Source organism: Bos taurus, chromosome 15, assembly GCF_002263795.3.
Source record: "Bos taurus isolate L1 Dominette 01449 registration number 42190680 breed Hereford chromosome 15, ARS-UCD2.0, whole genome shotgun sequence".
Classification (NCBI taxonomy): Eukaryota; Metazoa; Chordata; class Mammalia; order Artiodactyla; family Bovidae; genus Bos; species Bos taurus.
In genome coordinates, this window is record NC_037342.1 from 64,472,098 (window position 1) to 64,491,212 (window position 19,115).

General features: G+C 46.9%; 1 protein-coding gene across 6 annotated transcripts in view; it reads right to left on the reverse strand.

Annotated features, from left to right (window-relative positions):
• Nucleotides 1–296: 296 nt before the first annotated feature.
• The window catches only part of LMO2 (LIM domain only 2), a 30,640-nt gene continuing 11,821 nt past the window's right edge, over nucleotides 297–19,115 (reverse strand). For 2 of the 6 annotated variants that reach the window (XM_005216391.5, XM_059874965.1), the window contains exons 3-5: nucleotides 11,645–11,876; nucleotides 7,373–7,588; nucleotides 297–1,301 (exon numbers count right to left, since the gene is read on the reverse strand). In XM_005216391.5, coding sequence (XP_005216448.1) covers nucleotides 1,082–1,301; nucleotides 7,373–7,588; nucleotides 11,645–11,685 — 477 coding nt within the window. In that variant the 5' untranslated portion in view covers nucleotides 11,686–11,876 and the 3' untranslated portion in view covers nucleotides 297–1,081. 6 annotated transcript variants of the gene reach the window in all.

Below are 19,115 nucleotides of genomic sequence, written 5' to 3' on the forward strand. Positions count from 1 at the left end.
AGGTTACAGGTTTCCCAAAGGCAAAGATCTTGCCTTCCATTCACTGCATACAATGCTGAAGTGAAATGCTTGTTTTACAATAACAATCTAATTATTCTACGTCCCTCTGAGCTACATGATGACCTGTTACATACTAATTGCTAGTAATATAGAAATGTGCCTGCCTCCTATAAACCCCACACATAAACCTAAGTTTTATTTGACCTAAAGGTAAATTGCTTATTTACTTCTCCTTTTTCATATAAAGTCATTTTTCTGCCATCCCAAATTATAAGTCATTGCCAAATACACAACACTGCATTTTAGTCAGTCATTTTTATTTTCCGCAGAGTTTTTTTTTCAAACTACACACAACAAATACTTTGATATAATCTAAGATAATAAAATAGTTGAACAACTTTTTTTTTTTTTTAGATTTACATTTGTATAGAAACAATCTGTGGAATTCCTCACTTCAAAACTAAGGTGTCTAAAAACAGTGATTCATCAGCATTGCTTTAAATAATTGTTTGGTTAAAAGTTGCAGTTTTCATTCTCAACTAAAATGTTGTCTCCATGCAGTGTCCCTTGGGTCCAAAGCTTAAGGCCTTGGGAAGGTGGCCAAGAAGAAGAGGATGGCCACTCTTTATCTCTGTCCTTCTCTCGTGAGGACAGTGGCTGGAACAGGGTTGTCATAAAAACCAGGAAGAAAACAAATCAATTGCACATCTCTAGTTTTCAAGGGTCAAAGACATAACAAGTCTGGGCAGAATATGTCCCTATCTGTAGATGGAAGTCCCATCATGACGGCACCGCAGTCCCCGACTTTCCTTGGCTAATCATGTCAGTTATTACCAGAGGCTGTGGCCACTGTCCCTAAGTTCTCCCCCAAGGCCAGTCATTTTGTGACATTTAAGTTCTGCCCCTTGCATCATGTCACTTGGGTGCTATGTCTTGGTTCTTGGTGCCCAGTTAGAATCTACCATCCCCTAAGAAATGCCTCAGCCCACCCTCAAATCCCCAGAATGCCCGAGAGCGTAAGACCCCACAGAGACAGGGACTTTTCAGTGAATCTCCACCCCGAGAGGCTGGGGCCCCTGGCCTATATCATCCCATTGATCTTAGTCCACTCGTAGATGTCCTGTTCACACACGATGTCGGAGTTGATGAGGAGGTATCTGTCACCCACGCAGAAATGCTTCTGACAGGCGGCACATTTGAAACATTCCAGGTGATACACTTTGTCCTTCACCCGCATCGTCATCTCGTAGGCACGGATCCGCTTGTCACAGGATGCACAGAGACCATCTTGGCCGAAAAGCCTGGGGGGAAGAAAGAGAGAGAAGCTAAAAAGGCAGGTGCAGAGGTAAGACTGGAAGAAACAGCCTGAGGATGGGTTCCGTGATGTAGGTTGGATTTCCAAGATGTCGCGAAGCAAGGAAGAGTTGGGTCCAGACAGATGGCCAACTAATTCATCCACCTCTCCACAACTGACTATGACTAATTCATAGTCTTTCCTAGAAGGAAGAGGGTCCTCTGACATGAAACCATGCCTGGGGCATTTGTGTTTGGCGTAACTCGTTCTTCTTCCGAGCTCTCTCCTTGCTTCTAGGATGCCCTAGGACCTGCCTCTGTGAAAAGAGTCTTAACTGAAGTGATTTAAGAGGTTAGCTGTGTGTAAACTGATATAGCCATGATGAAGAAGAGTATGGAGATACCTTAAAAAACTAGGAATAAAACTACCATATGACCCAGCAAGCCCCCTACTGGGTATATACCCTGAGAAAAGCACAATTCAAAAAGGCACATGTACCCCACTGTTCATGGTAGCACTATTTACAATGGCCAGGAATTGGAAGCAACCTAGATGTCCACTGACAGATGAATGGATAGAGAAGTTGTGGCACACACACACACACACACACAGGAATATTACTCAGCCATAAAAGGAAGGAATTTGAGTCAGTTGTGGTGAGGTGGATGAAGCTAGAGCCTGTTATACAAAGTGAAGTAAATCAGACAGGGGAAAACAAATGTCATATATTAACACGTATATATGGAACCTAGAAAAGTAGGACTGATGAACCTGTTTACAGGGGAGGAATGGAGACACAGATGTAGAGAATGGACACAGCAGAGGAAGGAGAAGGTGGGATGAATTGAGAAAGTAGCATTGACATATACACACTGCCATGGGCAAGATAGATAGCTGGGCGGAAGCTGCTCTGTAACACAGGGAGCCCAGCCTGTGCTTTGCGACAACCTAGAGGGTAAATCAGGGCAGGGGACATATATATATCATGTATAGTTTTACATACATAATTATGACTTACTCATGTTGTACGGCAGAAACAAACACAACATTGTAAAATAATTTTCCTCCAATTAAAAAAAAAAAAGGTTAGGCATGGATTGTGTGTTTCCTCCCAAGGGAACTTTTATTTTAGAAGGGGAGCAGGAGTAAAGCCCAGGGGCCTTCTTGAGAGGAATGCAATGAAATGGGCCTCTTTCTGAGGCTCCCTCCCACACACTATCACATCAAGGGCTCTAATTCCACCCCCAGGGAGGGCTGGTCATTGACTTCTCCAGAGCCACACAGGCCATTGCACACAACAGCTTCTGGGAGATGGAGGGAGCTCAACAGTGAACAGTCCCTCAGCCACCCGGGGGACGAGCAGTATCTCTCCATATTGAATGGAAGATCCTAATTCAAGATCCTCGCTGGCCCAATGGCATAAGTCTCTGAAAATCTTCTCTTCTGTCATCAAAATCAAGACCCTCCCAAGTCTCAGTTGACTGGTCACTTATTTTAAGCAATATGCGGTGTCAAAGCAGGAGATGCACTATGGTGGAGCCTACCGCATGCTGAGTTGCTTCAGTCCTGTCCGACTGTGCGACCCTATGGACTGTAGCCCTCCAGGCTCCTCTGCCCATGATTCTCCAGGCAAGAATACTAGAGTGGGTTGCCGTGGCCTCCTGCAGGGGATCTTCCCGACCCAGGGATCAAACCCGCGTCTCTTACATCTCCCGCATTGGCAGGCAGGTTCTTTACCACTTGTGCCACCTAGGGAGGCCGGAGCCTAGTGCAGTGGTTCTCACAGTGTAGTCCTGGGACCAACCGCATTGCATCCCCTGGGAACTTGCTAGAAGCGCACACTCAGGCCCTCCTGACTGAGACCTCTGTGGGTAGAGGCCCAACCGTCTGTCTGGTCCTGAATACGGCCAGGTGATGCTAATGCAGGCTGAAGTTTGAGAATCAGCCCGCACGAGTTGGATAACACAAGTGCTGGAATCAGAAGACTCCGATTCAGGCAGGACCGGCCCTGAGTACCTAAGTGACCCTGTTGAGACCTCTGTTGACTGTGAACTTGTGGAATGACGGTCATCACAGCATCAACCTCACCCGGCTGTTGGAGGATGGAATGCAACAAGTCAAAGCTCCAGTGCTCAAGGGTGAAGCCAACGCTGGCTGGGTTTTAACACATTTTGGGGGTATTCCCAAAGGGGCCAGTCTTGCTGCCTGATTACATGGCATGTCAGCAGGTCTTTTCCATGGGAAACCTTCAGGGAAGTTTTAGGTAAATGGTTGTTCCTCTCAGAAGTTCTTAGGAACTTCAGCGTAGCAGCGAATCAACTGGTAGGCTCTGAGAGGATGTAGAGGCGATGAGAGCAGTTGACAAATTTAGAGCAGAATGAATGGAACCAGGAAGACATGGTCTGTGGGTAGAGAGCTCGCAGGTACAGACAGGCTGGCTAGTTTCCCTCCAAATCCCACTCTCCATGCGAAGATCTCCGAGTGTTTTCAAGGCCCCACCTGGGTGCAAACTCATTACTGGGGGAAGAACACTTCATCCCAAGATGGCAGATGGTGGAACTGTCGGGAACTGCCACCTTGGAGGTCATGGAGTGGAAAGACAGTTCTGATTTCCTGATTGTTCAGTCAGAGGAGTTTGGGCCTGAGTGAGAATAAACGACTCACAAAACAGCATGCGTGGAAAGCAGCCAACCGCCTGGAGTGTGTGGCCCTTACGGAAGGGGAGCGTTTATTAAAGGGAAATCAGGGGGTAAATTACACACACGTCAGGCAGTTGATGACGGGAAGCATGAAGGACTAATATCTGGGAGACACCTTCAGATCCCAACATCACCTCCAATCAGCCAGTTCTCCTGGAGCCAGGGACATCCTCTGCCTTGGCTTCCGTGTCTTAAGCTGTAAGACAAGAGAACTGAAAGGGAAGGAAGGCCTCTACAGCCCCTTCCAGCTCTGGTGTGCTGAGACTTCACTAAGTGAAAATAAGCTAGGACTTGACATCTAACTTGCACATTCACCTCTGGCACCAAGAATTGGTAACTTAGGCTGGCTATCCCAGAAACTGACCCAGAGGCCAGGATTTATTAAGGATGTGTCATCAGGGAAAACAGGTACAGTGGCGAGGGAAACCAGACAGAAGATGGAAGGCAGGCCAAGTTGCAGTCTTGGGCCAAGTCCCCCAGAAGGGAGCTTTGGCCTGAATGCACGGGGACTCTGGGGTGTAAGTTATGTCTCCAAGCGGCCTTGGCTCCAGGCAAGATTACTAGACTTCTGTCTCTGGCAGTGCCAGCCACTGGGCAAGGTCTGCTGGGCATTGGGTGGGTGGGTGGGGGTACTGGGCAGGCTTCTGGCTTTAACAGAAAGGTGCTGTTGAAGGTAAAACAATAGGGGGTAGGGGCTGCACTGAGCACAAAAATCGTAAAAAGGGATCTGAGGGGATCTGGACTTGGTACTGACATTAACAGCTACTGTTAAGTTCCCAAGAAAACGACATAAATAGCACAGGGTTTATTTGGGTTCAGGCTTCCCTGGTGGCTTAGATGGTAAAGAATCTGCCTGTAATGCAGGAGACGTGGGTTCAATCCCTGGGTCAGGAGGATCCCCTAGAGAAGGGGATGGCTACCCTCTCCAGTATTCTTGCCTGGAGAATTCCATGGACAGAGGAGACTGGTGGGCTGCAGTCTATGGGGTCGCAGAGAGTCGGACACAACTTAGCAATTAAGAGTTTATTTAGGTTCTGCATGGGGATCTCCTGATTTTGTGAGGCTAAATGTCTGAAAAAGACTTTAACGGGCCAGGCAGCAACTGGAAACCCTGGAGAGAAGCTCTCCTGGGGTGACGGTGGGGGGTGGGGGGACGGGGGCAAGGACTGAACACCATCCCAGCACACATATCCTCACTCCTCCAACTTGCCTTTTGCAAAGGCGCTGTCAGCTATGTGAAGAATGCAAGCAAACAAGTCCATGGCTGAAGGGCCATGCCTGCAGCAAGAAACGATTTTTCTCCTCTGTCAAGAGGTGTCATGTCTGAAGCTTCCACCTGCCCATTTTAATAACAATAATATAAATATGAAAGGATGGCTGGAAACGCCTGCACTAACACAGAGTTAATTAACATGTTGCCTAGGAATGTAGCAAGGAAAAGAATTATTTCATGTCACCAAGACACAAGTTAATTAACACTGGGTCTCCCAGACTATTTTTTTTTTCTATCCTTTTTAAAAATGCAAGAGATTAACAAGCCCAGGCAGCACGGAGTTTTCTTCTTGAATGTTATATAAAACCTCAGAGATAGGGAGAAACCTGGGCTCTTTTGACCTTACTCTATCTGTACTTCATTTAATAAGATTCAAATGATTTGACAGGGATGTAGTCAGGGGGCCCAGTGGGAATCATTTACCCGTCTGCTTTTCCACACTGATTTGGCAAACTAGTAGGGAGGAGAATCAGGTCTCTATTTACCCCAGTTCTATGTTCTTGTTCCTTAATAATAATAATAATAATAAATGGTGAAAATTAAAATCATGATCCTTGGAAACTTCTTTTCTCTGAACCACCAAATCTGCAAGGACTTTAATCAGGAAATTTAGGGGGGAGAAAAAGCTTATTCTGTCAGTCTCTGGGTAAACAGATAAGCTTGCTTCACCATGGAATTGCCTGCAGTTTTTTTTTTTTTTTTTTAATGTAAAATGCTCTGAGGGCAGGTTTGGGAGAAAGAGCTGGCCTGGCAGCCAAGGGCACTGGAGTCTAAACAAGCTTCCCTGGGTTGGGTGGTCCTAATGTATTAAGGCTGCATGCTCCACAGACCCTGTACCCCGCGAAGATGGCAAAAAAAAACTGACAGCTGCACAGTCGAGCAGGTTTGACAGCAGAGGGCATGGAGTTACCTCTGCCGCAGCTAATATGGAACTGGAAATTTCATATGAAACTAGAACATTCCAGGCAAAGGCACTCGTTTGAGAATCGGAAAATTCACATAGCCAAATGTATGACCCAGAGTATCCGAGATAGCTTCAGTGCCTGTCTCAGTGGGTGTTCTAGAGTTCCTCTTTTGCCTTTCCATTCTTCCATCACTTTGTTCATTAGGTCGGGAAAGACTCTAATGATAAACGTCATGAGGGTTACTGAAAGACAGCAGCTGACTGAAGCGACTTAGCAGCAGCAACATCTATTTGATACCCATGCACCATGCCAAGCACCTTACATGTACCACCTCATCTAATTCCCACCCCTTCCTGGAAGCAGGTACTGCTATTCTATAACCCCATTTTACAGATGAGGAAATTGAGGCTTAGGAAGGTTATGTAACTTGTCCAAGGTCACAGAGCTAGAAAGCAGTGATGCCAGGGCTCAAATCTACAGCTGACTTCAGGGCCTTCCTGCTGTGACCAAAACTGCTTGGTGTGCTGGGGTGAGATTGTACTTTCAATTTTTGTAAATTTATTTTTAATTGAAGCATAATTACAATATTGTGTGGGGTTCTGCCATACATCAATATGGATCAGCCATAGGCATACATATGTCCCCTTCCTCTTGAGCCTCCCTCCAACCTCCCACCCCATCCCACCCCTCTACGTTGTCTTAGAGCCCCAGATTGAGTTCCCTGAGTCATACAGCAAGTTCCCAATGGCTATCTATTTATAAACATTAGTGTATATGTTTCCATGCTACTCTTTTTAAATTTCTCATCACATTATATTGAGATCTTACAAAAGAATACTTATAACCTATGCATATGTTTTTGAAGCATCAAATGAGCTGCTAGGAATCCACCCTCAAACTTACAAGCTTCAAAACTCTCAGTTCCCTTGGCATACCCTGTGCCTTCCTTCACCACCCTCTCCCTTTGTCTGACCCCCAGAGGGAACCATTATTCTGAATTTTGTGCTCATCACTCTCTTGCCTTTAAAATATGAGAATTGGACCACACAGGCATGTGTCCCCGAGAACATGCTTCCCTAACAGGAGGAAAGGCCAACTGCTCCCCTGCACAGGGCAGCTGAGACCAACGTGATCTCACTGGCCCAGGAGGCAGGCGCCAGAGAGACAGAGCCAGGGCCCCAGGAGGGCGGGGAGGACGCACCTGAGATAGTCTCGGCGGCAGAGCTTCCGGCCCAGCTTGTAGTAGAGGCGCCGGCCCACCTCGCCCAGCCGGCACCCGCAGAGGTCACAGCTGAGGCAGTCCTCGTGCCAGTACTGGTCGATGGCCTTCAGGAAGTAGCGGTCCCCGATGTTCTGCTGGCAGCCTCCGCATGTCAGCAGGGACGGGGGCATCTGCAGCACCTCGTCCACCGGCTCCCTGGAAGGAACGCCGCACATTAGGGATGGCCTCACCTCGGGGAGACGCTGCGCCCACAGAGAACCTCACTCAACTGTCTGGTGACATCGGAGAAAGGAGGGGAGAGCAAACACCTAGGGCAGACGACGGCAGAGAGGCCCCGCCAGCCTTGGGTTAGGACGGGAAAGGGCTAGCCCCTACGTTCTAGATCCTGGAAGAAGCAAGGGCAGGGCACCAAGAGGCACTCAGGCAAAGGGCACTGCAACCCCCCCAGCTACAGCCCAGCCCCCTCCCAGACCTGTGGTCTCTCTTCTTCTTGATCCCCCCTCCCCTCCTACTCTACCTCCACACCTCATCTCCTTCCTCCCCCCATATCCCGGAGCCAAGGGCACTGCCCAACCCGAGGAGACACCAGGACTCTAAGAGCTGCTTGTGGCCAGAACAGTGACTAGCGGGTTAAACATTTTCAAATTCCCTTTTGAATCTCTGCGCCACCTGGACTCCATCCCTTTCCAACTGCACGAATGTAAAGATGAGGATGAAAGGGTCCCCAAATTATTTTAGGTTACTTTCTCTTTCCCAAATAAAAATACCATCAAGATATAATAGAAATTCTCATTATTTTTAACAGAAACTCCACATCCTATCCTTCTTATGGAATGAGTCCTTGAGGAAAAATCTCAAGGTGTTGATTAAAGCCACTGTTATATTTATAAAGGAGATCAAACAGACCTTTTTGTACATGAACACTTTTACAGCAGCAAAACTGATTCGCATGAAGTTGATTTAGGAAAGAAAATGGGGAGGGGGCAATAGTTCTTTTCGGGAGAGAGTGTGGAAGGCAATTAAACACTGAAATCTCCTCCAGGCAATTGTTAAGAGTGAGCCTGTGACATGCGTTCTTTTATTACAAAATCATACAGTGTCTCCAGTTCACTTAACTGGAATCTGAATCCTTTTGTTTTACATTTTAAAAGAAATAACCTTACTTGCCAGAAGAAGATAAAAAAAATAGAGTGCGAGAAATGATTCCTGCACCAGATGGGACATAGGAAAAACTGAATACCTGTTGATCTGTAGCAATTAATAAATGCTCTCTTGAACTTCACTCAAACACAAATCTATTTTTCAAAAATCTATTACTTTTGGAAAAATGGACCTGCTGCCAACTGTGAAATTCCCAAAGGGAATTTCCCCTTAGTACCTTGAGGATATAAATCTGTGTCTCCTATTTCCAGCTGATGCTGGCTTACTTGGTGACCTTGCATCCTGACTGGCCTGTGCCCACAGCATTTAAGGGCCTTTATACTTAGGAAGGATGAGGCTCAGGGAATCAGTGTTGATAACACACTCTGACACCTTCAGAGAACTCTGTCTTTAAAGTCCACACTTCCCTGTGAATATTCAGGCATATTGAAACCGAGCCCACACTTTGTAGAATGGGTATGAGGGTCCTTTGTGAGATGATCTCCTTTTAGACCAGGGAAGTGTAAAACCCAAACTAATTATCTCCTAAAAACTCCAGACTTTAAATAGAGTTTTAAACATCCACTGAACCCTGACTTGTCTTTGTTTCCACAGGTTATGTATAAGGACTTCCACCCTCCCTCCTGAAAAATAAAACACCCAGCATTTTCCTGTGCCTCGGAATCACTTCTCTTCCCTTTTCACAGCCCGTGGCCTTACTTTAGGCTTTCAGAAACATTCATGGAACCTCAACACCACTGGATGCCCTGACGCAGATCCTGCCAACCAACTGTGAAAGAAGAGAATTTGCACTTAGCTGGTGCAAAACTGCCTGGAATTGAAATGAACTGCTCCTGTTACTCACAGGGAGGCAGTAGGGGCCACCGACGGCACAGTAGAGGAGATCTGTGTGTGTGTGAATTCTGGCTGGCTTTCTGTCTAAATGTTTCATTTGCATAGGCCTAGTCAAGTTTCTGGGTGTAATGTGGAGTTGCTGATCAGACTGACCTCAGTCACACTGACCCAAGTATGTACACATTGAAGCATCTGGTAGGGTAGTGGTCCACAGGAGAAATGTTAAGCCAAAAAGCTACTGTCTGTGATGGCCTAAGATGAGATAGGAAAGGACTGGATAAGATATTGGCTCTATCTTTCTATAATTAAAGATAATATCACATTATCTTTGGTGGATGTTCCAAGCCAATAACTGTGGGACTCAGCCTCTAATTAATATTTTACATTCTCCTAGAGCCTATCTGAACATTACACCTCAATACACTTTGGCCTGGATTTCCGGGATAATTTCTCAACAGTTTCCAAGGAAGATATGGGGAAAAAATGCTCTGCAATAATTTCTCAGCTAGCTGGTCCATCTCCAATTAGAGCCTATCTTCATTGGGCAAAAAATAAAGCAAAGGATAGAGAAGAGCACCCTACTGATCATCCTTCCGCAGATGCCTGCTGTGTTATGAGGTGAAGATGTTTCAATTTTCCAGTCTCTTTGTGAAAAAGCACAAACTTTGAAAGGAGCAAACTTCCTTCAGGGAATTGAAACCTCCAGATTTATCTTCTAATAAAAAGATTAGTGACTAAGTTCTGTTGCTCGAAAAAGCATTAGGCACCTTTCAAAGGTAATTCATCCAAATCACTCTTTTATTGTATTACTATCATCTTGCCCAGGCTCTGAAAACTCAGGGCTAAGTGGTAATTCTAGGTTTGTAAAAAAAAAAAAAAAAAAAGTGAGCAAAGCACCCTTCCCAGAGTTTTCCTAAATAAATACTTAAAAAAAAAAAAAGCAATGTTATTTTTTTTCCCTGAGAATTTAAGGAAGCTGGGTTTTTGTTAGAACAAACCTGACTCCTTGTAGATCTGGCTTCTGAACCTTCAAGATTGAATAGTGATGTTTATATTCTCACTGGATCATGGTTACTTCCTGTGTTTTATGAGAACACGCTGAGCTTTTATGCTGGTAACTGAGGGTAAAACCCAGGTATATAAACACCATAGGAGGCTGAAATTGGGAGGAGGTATTTCAATCAGGAAAGCACAATTCTTTTAAAGCAGGAAAACAAAACAAAACAAAACAAATGCCTCTTAAAAGCACAAATGGACAAGTCATTAACCAGCTCCTTTGGTCTGTGTAACAAATCCCTTCAAAGGATTTAGATGGGGACTTCAAAGGCATAAAAATTCTCAAAACCAGACAGCTAATGAATCTTAAAAGGGCATTTGCGCTGAGGGGAAAATGACATCTTAAACATCCCTTTCTCTCCATGTTAACACTGAGCAGTGGGCTGAAGGTAAAGATTGGGAAGAGGGGGATACTTCAAGCCAGTCGGGGCTCAGAAAACAAATGCGGTTCATTTAGAGCTCTGGTTCCCAGACCCCAAACCCTTTGAGATTGTGACAAAAGCCGTAAGACTCCGCTCTCTGGAAAAATTCACCTAATACCCAAAATGGTGCACTAACTTTGGAGGTTCAAAGGTACCCATCGGTGGACTCCGAAGGGAGAGGCGTGTCCGCGTATCCAAACTAACTCCCGTGTTGTTCGGCTGCTCTAAAGTCTCTGGAGGCCTGAGTGAGCTCCGAGGTGAACTCTCGCACCTCCTCACCCGCGGGTCCCCGGCGCCGTGGGCAACCGCTCCACCTGCGGGCCCGGAAGGGGACCGTCGGGTACCTGGGGTGGGGGGCTTCACTTGTAGTGTCCCCCTTTCCTGGACCAAACGGACAAAGAGAAGGAACGAGAGGGAAGAAGGGAGCAGAATCGAGTCCTGAAGGCTCTGGGGACTGCACCGGCGCGCCTCTAACCTCCCCCTGTGCATGCTCCTGTGCAAACTTTCTGGCCCGAAGTGGCTTTAGGGAGCGTCCCAGGGAGCCGCGAGGGGCCCGCTGAGGCGCCGGGCCGACCCCTCTTCCTGCCGCCCGCCACCCAGCCCCTCTCCCAGTGTCCCTGGAGTCACCCAAGAGGATGCGGGAGCCCGGCGCACGGCAGAGGGAACCAAGGGCACGCCGCGGGCGCGCACCTGGAGCCTTCTAGCCGGCCGCCCGCCCCACCCCGCCGCCCCGGGTCGCGAGGCCGTGGACCCTCGGTGGCAGGGGCGTCGCACTTACTCAGATGGGTCCAGGCTCTTCCTCTCGATGGCCGAGGACATTGGGGAGGGAGGTGGCGTGCCAGGCGGCGGGGGCGCTCCCTTTGTGGCGCGGGGCTGGCCGGCTGCCGGGGCTCGGACCCCCTCGGGTGCTCGGGCGCCGCCGCCGCCGCCGCCGCTCCTGCGCCTCTTCTTGCTCCGGCGCTCTGGCGGCGAGCTCGCCCCTCCGCGCTCAAGGACAGTCACCGCGCTCCCTTCAAACGCCAAAGAGAGAGAGCGAATCACCGGGCTGCCGGCGCGCCGCGGCCGAGGAGGGGACCGGGGCGCGCAGCCTGGCCCCGGGCGGCTGCAGCTGCTACTGCTGCTCAGGACTTAACCTTCCATCCCGGTCCCGCCGCCACCGCCGCCACCGCCGCCGCCGCCGCCGCCGGGTCTGGCTCGGCTCGAGCGCTGTCGCCGGCTCCGCGCCGCCCGCGGGGATGGTGCGCGCCCGCCCGGCCGCCCCGCGCCCCTCGCACCTTCAGCCGGGGTTGCGGCGCGCAGCTCGCCGCCGAGGGCAGGGAGGGGGCGGCGGCCTGGGGGCGGGGAGGGGACACCGCGCCTCTCTCCCCCGGCTCCCTCCTCTCTTGGGAAGGTCTATTTTCGCTCAGCTTCCCTCTGTCTCTGGTTTCATTTCCTTTTTCCTGATCACGATTCAAATACAATAGAAGGAAATCACATTTAAAGAGACAGCTGCCCAGTCCGCCCCCCCCCCCATCTTTTTTCTTCCCTTTTTTTTTTAAACGGGGCTCCTGGGGATTAGCGATACAAACAGCGGCAGCCGCAGCAAGACTGAGTTGGCTTCTTAAAGGGGCCAGCGTCGGGGACAGGGAGACTCGCTCAGAGAACACCTCTCCTTGGAGAGGCGGCTGGGTTGCCTGTAAAGCATTCTTTAGGGCTTTCCCTCTTCGGCGTTCCCCTTTTGGTTAACTAAGATTGAAAGTGACCAGCGGGCCGCTCAAGGAAGAAAGAAAAAACGAAAATGTGAAATAAACACATACAGAGATGTACGCGTTCCAAGTGGCTTTCGCGCGCGTCCGGGGTTGGAGGTCCCACGTCCGCGGTCAGGGAACGCGGAGATGCCCCCAAGACAGCGCGGCTCTGCTGGCTGAGGACTTGTGACTGCGTCCGCGCTCCAAAAAGACGACGGGAGCTGTGCGAGCAGGGACCGCACGGGCTGGGTACGCCTGAGCAGTACCAGGGGCAGCTAATCCCGAGGGAGGGTGTTTGGGAGGGACCAAGCTGGTCTGAGTCTCCTCTCCATCTGCTGGCGGCAGAATTCCCTCCCTCAGCATCTTTAAAAATCGGACCCCTGCGGTTAAACTGGCCCCTCCTGTAAAGGGCCAATAGCACTCTTCACAGAGAAAAGTGCCTCTCCAATGATGGAAAGCAACGCTTAGAGACTATTTTGCCCTGGGTCAGGAAAAGAGAGAAAGCAGACTTGTTTAGTTCAGGTTTCCCCTCTAATCTCAAGGGCAAATTCCAAGAAGCGAAGGGAATGTAGAAGGGGAGAGGAGGAAGCTAATAGTCTTCTCTTCAATAGAGCAAAGCTTTAGGTCCCTTGGGCCTCATCAGAGTTCCCTGAAAATAATTGCATTCAGAAATTATTACTAAAGGCCTACTTGTGCATGCCACAAGTCTTGTAAAGAAGAAGCTACCAGTATTCTCAGGATCCATGGTTTTACAGGAGCAGTCTAGATCATGGTCATGGACACTGTATTCCCGTTTTAAAGATGGCACTGAAGAGTCTGGATGAGTTCACCCAGAAGGTGGTGGTTGAAGTCAGAAGTACATCCCTGTAGGCTTCGTTTTCCTTGTTTAAAGCTGATTCTAACTTCTCACATGCATACCTAGAATTTACCATTGTCTGCATGCTCTTGTCCTTTTCTTATGTCCATGTCCAAAGCTTAGGTCCCCATGGGTATAATAAAAATCTCTCCCTGTTTCCTCCACCGTCTCCTATGTGTGTGTGTGTGTGTGTGTGTCAAAGGAAGTCTTAAGAGTAGCTGTGGGTCCAACTCAAGCCTTTCAATCTAAAAAGAACTTCTCCTGCTCAGGCCCTTGTTTTTAATTAAAAAAGGAAAGATGTCTAGCATTTTTAAGTCAGTCTAAATTATGTGATAAACATATAACCCACCACTCTACAATAAAAAATGGAAATAAACAAATAGGCTTTGATGAACAATTCACCTGCTTACAACCAATCAGTGTGGTGGTGAAACACTAAGACTTGGGCATTGGACTGCATGCATTTGATTTAGGCTCTTACTTATCAGCTAGTGGAGCCTATCTAGGAAAGTCACTTAATCTGAAGAGGCAGTATTGGGTAGTGGCTGTGAAGTCAGACTGCCTTCATAACAACCCACACTTTCCTACCCGTGATCCTCGTGGAAGAGCAGGAATTTATAAACTCCCAGGATCCTTATCTGTCAGTGGGGGTACCAGAGTCTATTGCATCAACTGTTGTAAGGATTAAATGAGTAAACGCATGCAGTGTGGCCCACAGACCTGTAATGAACTGGGGGTGATAATGGATATGAGATTACATGCATGCAAAGCATTTGGTGTATACTAAGCACTCATAAATGGTAACTTCTGTGTTGTAGGAAAAAATTGCCGGGAGAATTTAGAGAGTTTGAAATTAAATTCAAAGGTGAAATGGAGGTTAAAAATAAGAACTTCCCAATTTCTCACGTAGGTTTGAAAACCGGTCCCATTTTTAAAAAGCAAACAGAACAGTGTCCTTTCACTTCATCTCCTTGTGCTCGTATGTAAAACATATATGCATTTTCCAGTTTAATGTTCACTATCTTGATGACTACGTGATGTGTTTTCATCTGCTTGCTTTTATTAAATCTGATAAGTTGCTTCCTTCCTTGCTATATAGTTTTGCATGGAGCCTAAGTTAGTTGTTAAATTAAATATATCCTTGGGTTCCAGGAGGTAACCTCCAAACAGCCAACTTTGGGACATGAAGTTTCCTTTTAATAATATGCTTCTGTTTTGACCCAAATGTGTAAAGAGTGATTACTGATGACTTTGGGTCAGTTTCTTATCTTTCACCACTCTTTGGGGAGAACTTCCTTAGAGAAAGTGAATATTTGAAATGGTATCTTAAGATTTCAATTTCACACACAGTGGTTGTAAGAAATAACTGCCTGCCGGTGGGATTTCATTTCTATTCAACGGGCAATTAAATTGCTCAAATTTAAGTTTAACATTTAGAATCGAGTCTCAAAATGTGTTTTCATTATGAATAATTTTAAAGCAATCATGACCTTATTGTATCCTTCCATAGCAACCTTATGCCTTATGTAGAAGAGCAACTCAGTAACTAGGAGGCAATTCGAACATGTAAAATGGTCCTTGAGAGTTGAGGAAATCTGGACTTGATTCCTCCCCGGTGGGTTTGCAATTTAATTCCTTTTACCCACCCCGACTCCTTGCAAATCTTACATACCTTAAAATTTAGAAAATTTTCAAGTTTTCCTTCCTGAATGTGAATGTCACAGGAAGACTGAATCAGTTGGCATGATGATTCTGACTCTAGGTGGATTACTTTCTTCCTGTTGGCATTTTCTATTCTTTTTGCTTATTACATCTACAATTGTTTTCTCAGGAAGAGCAGTTTCAAGTGACTAAGGCTACATTTCTTTGCTAAAATGGACTTCTAGTAGAAAGGAAAATGCAAATGTCATTGGGAAGATGCCAAGAATGACAATTTACCTCTTCTATGTTTTTTGTTTTTTGTTTTTTTGCCACCTTTAGAAGCCAAGTTGCATCATATACCTGTTAGTTGTGACATTCATGTATAGGAACAAAAATAAAGATTTGTCTTACTATGGCTTCAGCTCCCATGGAAACTTCTTTAAACAACTCAGCTGTCATAGGAATCTGGTTTCCAAACTCATCTCAGAACATTTCAGGGCATGTTGATGGACATATTTTCAGAATGTTAGATCTATCAGTAACATTTGTGAAAAATAAACCAGTTTTCCTATATAGGAGAAAAAAGCCCCACAAATCTTTTTGAAAAATCTTTATCAACTGAGTTTAGGAGATGAGCATAGGTGTCAGAAGGCATAACTCAGCTGTTTACCAGCTGGGTGACTTGGGGGAAGTTATTTCACCTCTCTGAACCTCAGATTCTATATCTGTCAAATGGAGGCAACAGTAAACTCAGCAGGGTTGGGACTAGAGTAAGGTCACAGGGATATCTGCTTACTTCACAGGAGTTTTAAGAGGATTCAATAAGATCATGTGTATAAAAATGCTTTGCACAGTGATGTAAATGCTCAGAAATGATACCTGTTGTTATTACCCCATCTTTCAGAAGTCATCACTACTGTATCAGGAAGCAGCCATCTCCTAGCCAGTCAGGACATCCACCAAAGAATGCTGAGACTGGGGTGCTGTAGAAAAAGCTGAAGTGTACCTAAGACATAAGCTGGCTTCAGGCTTGGGAAGCCCCCACTTTCCAATCAGAAATTCAGGAATGTGGCCATTTAGGTCCTAGGTACGCTGTTGACAGCTTCATCGCTTCCCTTCATCTGCTTCAGCCACATCCCTGATTGCATGTTTCTGATTTTCCCCTTTCCAGCAACTTCTAAATCACCTGTTAGGACTGAGATGAGAGACAAAGTCAAAGTGCTTAAGTAACTGCCCCCAAATGTCACAACTCTACAGCGAGGTCTTAAGCAGAGTTAAACTCATGGCATGTCTGAGTGGAAGGAGCCTCTGAAATGTGATTTCCCAGCTTGCTCCTTGGAGCAGTTTGAAGTGTTTCCCTAGTAGGCTCCACCTGTTCCTGCTCCAACCACAGCAGCTCTGCACCTATTGACATGTTGCTCAGCCTCTCTGGACTTCAGCTTCTGCATCTGTAAAGTGGGCATATTCAGGGTACCTATCTCACGGAGCCGCTATAACAATTCTGTGAAATGAGACATATTATATAAGGTACTCAGAAAGGAGACAGGCACAGAGTAAGCTTCTGCAGAAGATTCGGCTTATACAGAGAGATTCCAGCTTTAAAGTATTTGAACACCCATTGGTGATTCAGGGCCCCATTGATGGACAAGGCAAGTGAGACCTAGAGTCAACAGTTCCTTCTTCTGTCTCTGTCCCCTTCAAACCCTCCCCCACCTTCTCTCTTGGGTACCAGACCTTGAATTTATTTGCTGCTCTGAATTCAAGGGGGAGTCAGAGCTGGGCGAGCTGGTCAGAGCTGTCCTGATGCCCTTTGTTCATGAGATTCATATCCTCCCTTTAGTTTCTCAGACGCAGACCTGCCTGAGTGACACAGCACAGTGCCTGGGACGCTCCAACGGCACACCTGAAGTCCAGCTCCTTTCTGTGGCCTTGAAGGCCTTATCCTATCTGGCCCCTTCTCCTCTTTTTCATTACAACCCTTTCACTATGCTAGATCCACACTGATGTTTTCCCTAAACTTTAAAACAAACCAAGTCAACTCCTATTGGAGGGCTTTTGCACCTGTCCTTTCCTCTGCCTGAGATGCTCTTCCTCTAGAGCATCCTATGGCTCCCATGTATTTCATTCTGGTTCAAATGTTTATCCTCATAAGAGCCTTTTAAAATCCCATTTCTTATCATCCTCCATTCCCTTATCCCGCTTTATTTTTCTTCCTAGTATCATCATTACTTCTACTTTACTACATATGTGTTTGTAGTTTTTTATGGGTTTCGTTTTGACGAAACCAGCTATATTCCCAGCTAGAATATAAACTCCATAAGAATATGACTTGTTTCCAATTGTGTCTTTAGGACCTAGAATGTGCCTAGCACACAGTAGGCTTTCAATAACTGTTCGTGGAATGAATAAATGACAGCCCCGCTCCCTGTGGCCAAAATATGCCTGCACTATACTCTCCAGGTAAAAGTTGAGAGGGAACTTGAAGATCACTTGTTTTCCTAGAGCATTGCTATTGGGAGAAAATAAGGGCCCATATACCATTCAGAGTCAGACCCAGGAATTTGGTTTGGGAACCAGATCAAACTCTTGGCTCCTAGGAACACACAGATACAGGTGGTGTCAGTAACAAGGACCTGCTTTGAAGCTTGATTCTCCACTGCAGGTCCCCCATGCCCACAAGGAGACGTAGTTACAGTGGGCTAGTGCATAGAATACAGTCAATTCTATGGGTAAAGGCACAGGCTTTGGATATAGATCGGCTTATGTTTTAGTCCTGGCTCTTTCAGCTCTGTGGTTTTAGGCAAATCATTTGATAGCTCTGAGCCTCAGTTCCGTCACGTGTAGAATGAGGATAATTATATCTTCATCACAGGGTTGGAGGAATAAAATGAGATCATGCATGTCAAATGCTTAGCACAGGGCTCAATGGATGGCAGCTATTATTAGAATTAATGAAGCTAAGAGAACCTCAGAGGAGGACAGGCGACCAGGGCAGGCCTTTCTTGACACGCAGGTGGATAACTGGAGTTATGTTACAATATAGGGCTCAGTCCAAGCAGGTGGGGTCAGCCTCCTTGCCTGGGGGACTCCTGCCTTATCTCACCAGCTCGGGCAACCCCCAACCCCCAGGTGGCAGGTGGGTTAGACTCACAGACAGTTGGCCCAGCTCCATATTCGGATAAGCAAGAAAAAGAGATGGCATCAAGAGCCTTTCCTGGTCACTGGTTCTTCAGAGTTGGGGGTCTCTGGTCTGAGACATCTCACTCCAGACAGACCTTCCATTGGAGGAGGGGCTGGGCTGCTTCTGGGGAAGCAGTGTTTTCTGACATTCGTGTCTAGCTGAGGGCCCTGAGCCTGGCTGGGGAAGGGAGTCTGACCTTCCTGATGGCACTTGACTTCCTAAGCTCCAGACCTCAGGGGAAAGGAGTCTTGTATGTGATGCTCCTGTAAATATCTGTAGCTAAGGGAGATATCTTTCAGCCAAAACCAGGGAAAGAGCTGCTTGCTTCTTAGTGCCAACTTTCTCTGCTTCCCTTCAGCTACCCCTCATGTATCTGGCTGCCTCACTAACCCATCTGGACTACTCTTTTCTTCTCTGTCACCACCCTGCTCAAAAATTTGCAATGACTCCCTTATTGCCTGTGATCATTGGCAAGTCGCTTAACCTTTTGGGATCTTGATGCTCTCATTTTATAGAAGAAAGAGGTGGACTGAAAGGTTAGAGCTGCAGCTCTATGTGAGATTCTGTCCTTCCAGAAGATCAAGACAAACTCTTGATGATTCCATGAAAGATGCTTGTGACCCTGCCCATCCCATCGAATCAACTTCACATCCCAAACCCCTAGAGCCTGACCCTTCCCACCAACCAGGCTGCTCCTCTTTGACCTCAGACATCCGGCTCATGCCCATTTCTGTGCACTGTTTTATTCTGTTCTTTCCATCAGGAATGTCTGCTTTGTCTGTGCTCCAAAACTTTGGTGCTAGAATTGTAGAGGGGTTAAGAATAGAGATTAATAAACCTGGTT